Raw genomic sequence first — 6,686 nt, 5'->3', positions numbered from 1 at the left:
CCACCCCTGACCCCCCCCCACTCGTGGGAAAAAAATAAAGACTGCAGTAGTTAGCATCAGCGTGCGGCTGCCAGTCCATCGGGGGGGTCTAGTTGTTGCCTTCTCCGCCGTCGTCGTCTTGCTGATCGCTCGTCCAGAGCGTTAGGTTGTCGCGGAGGAGCTGCATGATGAGCGTTGAGTCCTTGTAGGAGTCCTCGTTGAGGGTGTCGAGCTCGGCGATGGCGTCGTCGAAGGCCGTCTTGGCCAGGTGGCAGGCCTGCTCCGGCGCGTTCTGGATCTCGTAGTAGAAAACCGAGTAGTTAAGCGCCAGCCCGAGCCGGATGGGGTGGGTGGGCTGCATGTGCTCCTTGCTGATCTCATGGGCTTCGCTATAGGCCTTCTCCGAAGATTCCACCACGGTCGCCCTCTTCTCCCCAGTGGCCACCTCGGCCAGGTAGCGGTAATAGTCCCCTTTCATCTTCAGGTAGAAGACTTTGCTCTCGTACTGCGTCTCGCTGCAGTTCTTGATCAGGTAGTTGTCCAGCAGGCTCAGCACATCCTGGCACACGGCTTCCAACTCCTTCTCGATCTTCTCGCGGTAGGCACGGACCATCTCTATCTTCTTCTCATTCCCATCAGCAGAAGTCTTCTGCTCGATGCTGCTAATCACTCGCCAAGACGAGCGCCGTGCGCCCACCACGTTTTTGTAGGCGACGGACAACAGGTTCCTCTCTTCGTTGGACAGAGGCTCATTCAGCTCCGTCACCTGCACGGGGAGAGGGAGAGAGAAGAGAGACACTTGGGTTAAGCCCCAGGCACTTGATGTTCCCATCACACGTTCAGGTGTTCCCTTGCATCTGGTGAGAAGCAGGAGGAGGCAGCTAGCTCGCAAAGTCCTGCTCTGTCATCCAGCACCTGTTCCCATCCCAGCGGGAGCCAGCTGGGAAATCACATCATGGTCCAGTCCTCCAGCAAAAGGAGCAGGGATTGGGCTTTGAGAGATCAGCATTTTCCAGAATGAGAAAAATCTTCTAGGAAAGAGACACCTCTCACCTGCAGGATGAGTTGGGCTTTGTGATGCAGGTGAGAGGGACAGTCAAAGCAAGAGGGAGATGTTAGGGGTTATGAGCTAACCACATGGATTAACACCACCAGAGCTACACTGTGCTCATCTTTTCCACTTCCCATGAGCACAGGGCACACTTCCACCTAAAGAATCTATGCAATAGTACAGTTACAGCTGCCTCAGGCACCTGCACAGATAAGGACTTTAAAGCTCACATGGTGGTGGAATGTTCTTCCCACATGGGATTTTCCTCATTGAGGTTAACAGTGTCAATGCCCAGCGTCACTGCTACCTGCCTCACATGCCACGGCAACAGAGGGATTAGGGAGACAAGGAGCACAGAGCTATCTCAGTTACTTTGGAAGCATCAGACCTGGTATCACAATAATCCCATTCCAGCTCCTCAAACCCATCGCTGGCTGGAGCCACTAGGGCAGCACCTCTGGTGACAGCTGGCCAAGAGCCACACGGCCCTGTGCCATGGACAGGAGGTCACTTGGGAAGGGCTCACATCTCCCTTGACCCCACGCTGTGCCCCATGGGTCTCTGAGCCCTTGGAGCAGACAGGATACCAGGGCAGTTACACACAGCTGCTCTGCTGGGGTGGTTACAGCTGCCAAGTGGCACTTTGAGCCTGTGTATGGCTGGTGTCCTCTCTCCCCAGAGGCACACCACCCCACCACATCCACACCCTGGGCACGGCCGCCTGGGAAGCTGGCCAGGGGAGCAGGAACCTGTGAGCCTCCCCACAGCACACACAAGGATTAGGTAATGGTTTGGATGTGAAGCCTTCTGCAAATACTGAGTCACTTTCCCAGGGATCTGTAAGGACAAGGTTTGCTCTGGGCCCAGATAACCACATTTATGGCAGGGAGCAGGAGGGTAAGGAATTCTGCTGGAAGGTGGAGGATGGCCCAGCCCAGGACCTCATTTGAGTGGTCTGGAATGACTCACACTATTGACCTGCCCATTCCAGCAACATCCACTCCTCCTGCAGATCTTCAGCCATACTCTAATGTCTCCTCCAAAACCCAGCCCCAGTTTCCCACACAGCAAGCAGAGTCTCTGATCTCTGATGTGGACCCTCCTCTGCTGCTCTCCTCAAGGCAGAGGCAGCAAGAAGAGTCTCCACTCTCACCCCTGCTGCTGTGCAGACCTGTGCTGCTCCACAGGGTGCTCTATAGCCCAGCATGGGAACAGCAGACAGCACTTCTCCATATGGAAAAGGGTCTTACTGTGCAAACCAGCACCACTGCTTCTGTGCCAAGGGTAAGAGATGGCCGAGGCACCAGGAAAATGGGTGTCACATTAATGAGGGCAGGATCTCCTGTGACTATCAGCAGTTTCCAGTGGCACAGGACAAGGTGCACGGGGCAGCATGCCAAGGCAGCTCCCAGCGCTCACGCCCAAGGTAAGCAGGGCAGTGATGCCCAGGCCATCCAGCAGCTCCTACTGCCAGGAGACTAACCCTCATCCCTGCTCTGCCAGCCAGGCTAGCAGTGGCTGTTTAACCACACGGCCCTGGGACCACAGTGATATGCTGCTTCCCACAGCAGGGCCGGTCAGAGGCTCAGCCCTGCACACAGCCCAACCACACCGTGCCGATAGAGCTGTGGCGAGTGACTCAAACCCTGCCCCCAGCCTGCCTGGTGCTCTGAGGTCAGAGGTCTCTAGTGATCTACATTTTTCTAGAATGACTCCCTTCATTCTTCCCTCTGAGTGACACCTGCACAAACATACATTAAAGATTCTGGGAGGTTAAAGCCATCCTTGGAGGACACAGGAGCACAACAAAGGTGTCCTGCCTCAGAGCTTATGGATTATGTATCTTTGGAGATATTCAGAACTCGATCAGGTTACTCAGGGTCTTGTCCCACCTCAGCTGTCCTGCTTCGAGTGAGGGATTTGGGACTAGAAACATCCAGAAATCCCAGGCTGAGTTATTCTCTTACCTTCCATCTGTAAATGGAGTGTCCACAGCATTGACAGTCACACGAGACTCACTGATCCCAACAGTTTTCTGTCCTGACAAGGGTTGTGGAGGTTTACAACCATGAGATCTTGCTTTTGGTAAGGTGCTCCCTGAGCAGAGATACCAGTTTTTAAGTGGTATCACCAAGCAGGTGATATAAAGCTGCCCCACAGCCATGTCTGCAGATATTTATCACTGCAGAGAGAAGTAGATTTACCTCCTCTCACCAGAAGAATCTTGCTGGAGGACAGGTTTTATTAAAACTACAGGGAGTTTCATGAGATTAACATTGCCATAAACATTTTAAATTCGAAGCTATTAAGGATTACGGACGAAAGTTGCCTGTCAAAATCCTTTCAACAAACTGGCTGACAGATGGAAGGTACACCTGTGGAGACAGCAGATTCCCCCAGGGAGCTCCAAGGGAACTTGTCAAAGCAGAGAGGGAGCCTCATTAACCATGTCACTGCTTTCTAGTAGTACCCAAGCTCCCAGGGAGGAGCACTGCAGAGATGTGGCAAAGGTGTTACACAGGTGGGGACAGGGACTGCATCCCTCAGCACAAGGTGAGGGAAGGAACTGCATCCCACACATTTCAGTTTGCAACTGAACCGAGGGAGAAAGAACAGAAAACCATCTGGCACTTGCATTCCCAGCAGGAAGAAAATGCAAGATGCCCAGGACACAAGATAGCAGACAGCAGGGTACACTTAGCTGCCTGATCAGAGTCAGTGGAAGGTGGCAAAGAAGTGTCTCAGGTTCAGCTGCCTTTGAGGACATTCCTGCCCTTGTTCTGCCCAGAGCTGCCTGCCACCTCTCAGAGCAACAGCCAAGAGCCTGCTGCCTGTCCAAAGGCTGTGCTGGTGTCTGCTACCACGGCACCCTCTGCACTCCAGCATGGGACTGCACAGGCACCATCAGGCTGATCTTGCCAACAGCACTGCACTGGTGCCCATCTCCAGCACAGACCATCCCAACATCACCACAGCCTGTCACGTGGGCACAGGGCTGTGCCTTCACTGTGGCCTGTGCTGGCCAAACAGATGCTGATTTTTTTTTCTTACACAGCAGGTTACTGACACAAAGAGAGTTCAATCAAGCCAGAGGCTGAACGCTGATACACTGAATTTATAGCATGGCACTGAACACCTCCAGTGTCACATCAATCAGGCCTGGATTACACTGCAGCAGGCATGTTACAAGCCCTTTTGGAAGGCACAACTCTCCTTCTTAACTCGGACCCTGGAGGGTTCTTGCCTTCCTTAAGAAGGGCAGTACCCTGATCAGGTCCCCTGATGCCATTCCCAGCACTGTTATATGGAGTCAGAACCTTCAAATAGCCAGAGGAAACTCTCAATTTGGCATTAGGTGAGCTTGGCAGGAGCACAAAGCCATCATCAGCCTCTGGGCTGGAAGACTACCTGCTTCTGGGAAGCTCAGTCAGTTTGGAGTTTTACTTCCCTGTCTGACAGCAGAGAACAGTAGAACTTGCACCACAAATCTCAGTAATTGTCCAGACTTGCCTCACCCTGGAGACTGAGGAGAGGGGACAGGAGATGCACATGCCTGAAACAGAGTCTAGCCCTAGATGTGACATAAACAGCCAAGCACAAAGAGGTAGTCCATATACTGGAAACTTGACAGAGGAAAGTCATTTAGGTATTCTGGAAAAAAAACCCAAAAACATATGTGCCAGGAGCACACTTCACAAGGACACCTAGCCTGGGAGTGCAGGGGCTTGGCACGGAGCATCCTGCACTGCTAGGATTTGGCTGGGAGGCACACTCCATCTCCAAGCTTGAGGACACTGCCAGTTCCAGTCTCACCAGTCCCTGCAGCCTTTGATGGCACAGTGTCTGCACCACCATGACTCAAGTGCCCTAAAGCCAGAAGGAAACTCCGATAGTTCCAGTAAGATGAAAATTACTGGAAGCTTAGGGTTTCTGCTGCTTAGGAGTCCAGAGGTTTGTGCAAATCCAAGCCCCTGATCTGCAACAACGCTCTGCAGAGGCCACACCATCCCAGAGAAGGTTCTCCTGGTTTCTCCACTACAGCTGGAGGTCTGACTCAGCACTCTGCCCAAACCTGGCAGGCTCCCAGCATGCCTGAGGATCACATTCCAGCCAGGGAAGGTCCAGCCTCATGTGGAGAAGCAAAGGGAGCAAGCAAAACTTTACCTTCCCCTAACGTCAAGGTAGGTTAATTCCAAAACCCCAAGGGTTGGTCCTACTGCACCTTCTTCCTGGAGACATCCTAATTAGCAGGCTTTTGTGTGACCCACAGGGCAGGTTTGCTTACAGGGTTTACTCCAGGACTCCCATCCTCCAGTTCTCATCTTGAGGTCTGAGTACATCATGAAATAATAATTTTTGAGGACCCCTCAGCAGCTGCAATAAAGATCCATCACAGGAGTGAGTTCTACCTGTGTATCTTTACATGCTTTACACGTAGTTTGATAATTAAGTGCCCCTGCATTTGTGACTCCTGCCTAGGTTTGATGTCTTATCTGAAGGCAGACAGCAGAGCAAGTTGAGTGGACCCAGAGATGCTCCCCTGGGGAATACCACCAACACCTGACAGTTTAGCCTAAAAGAGAACCTGAGTCCTTGAAGACATCAGACACCTACATAGGAGCCAAGTTTTCCTGGAGAGACATCCATGAGAACCTCAAACCATTCACTGAGAATAGCTTTTGAAGATCACCAGAGCTCCTTTCCCACCAGGATACACAACACCCATCTCCTCAACACTCGTGTTTCCTCTGTTCCATCTACAGCTCCTGCACCATGTAATTAAGTCTGTTATCTCTCCATACAAACCCTAGCAAGTGCCTTGTTTTCCTTCACATGCAGCTCGTTAGTCACACTGAGGTCTGGCCTGAAGGTCCCCTTTTCTGTTTCATTTTCTAAAAGGCAAATGTGCTTTTGAAACAATGTTCTGGTCAAGTCCCACCACTGAAATTCTTACCTGGCCTGAAACCAACCAGCACACAACTCCTTCTGGCTCGAACAACTGATAAAAGTACATGATATCAGCTAGAGATGAGGGGGAAGGTGGCATGGCCCCATCACCTGTCTGCAAGGGCAAGAGGACAGAGCCTCAAGCTGTGCCATGGGAGGTTCAGGTTGGAGATCAAAAGAATTTCTTCACTGAAAGGGTGGTCAGGCATTGAAAGGGGCTGTCCAGGTAGGCGGTGGAAGCATTCAAGAAATCACTGGACATTGCACTTCGTTCTCTGGTCTAGTTAGTTGACAATGTGGTGATTGGTTAATGGTTGGACTTGGTAATCTTTTCCAACCTTAATGATGCTGTGTTAAGACCACCTTTGGCAGCCTGAGTGCTGTCATTTTGGAAGGACATGCCAGAGAGACTGCCTGTTTTTTCTGTCCCCAATTCACTCTAACTTCTGAAGAAATGGTTGCCCTCAAACACATCAAATTGTCACCATTACCTGGTGATGACAGTCACGACTCCATGTCACACAACCTCGCCAAGAACAGCTTCTCCCAGAGCTGTCCTACGACACCATCGCAGCAGTCAGAAGATGCTTTTCTTAAGCACTGTCCTACTTCGACAAAGTAGGCGTGTGTTAAACTAGACCTGAATCTAAAATATTTCCAGATTTCACTGGTTAGGCTTCTTTTCCCCCGTTGCCTACCCCTCGCCCCC

The 6,686-nt window shown here is 51.7% G+C and overlaps 1 protein-coding gene across 1 annotated transcript; it reads right to left on the bottom strand.

The window, feature by feature from the left end:
- Positions 1-6: 6 nt before the first annotated feature.
- On the bottom strand, positions 7-747 carry YWHAG (tyrosine 3-monooxygenase/tryptophan 5-monooxygenase activation protein, gamma). The gene has a single exon (XM_009069389.1). The coding sequence runs from the start codon at positions 590-592 to the stop codon at positions 89-91; it is 504 nt and encodes a 167-aa protein (XP_009067637.1). The 5' UTR covers positions 593-747; the 3' UTR covers positions 7-88.
- Between the last annotated feature and the right edge of the window lie 5,939 nt (positions 748-6,686).

The sequence above is a fragment of the Acanthisitta chloris genome, unplaced genomic scaffold, assembly GCF_000695815.1.
Source record: "Acanthisitta chloris isolate BGI_N310 unplaced genomic scaffold, ASM69581v1 scaffold37542, whole genome shotgun sequence".
NCBI classification, from domain to species: domain Eukaryota; kingdom Metazoa; phylum Chordata; class Aves; order Passeriformes; family Acanthisittidae; genus Acanthisitta; species Acanthisitta chloris.
This window is presented reverse-complemented; position numbering and strand designations above follow the sequence as displayed.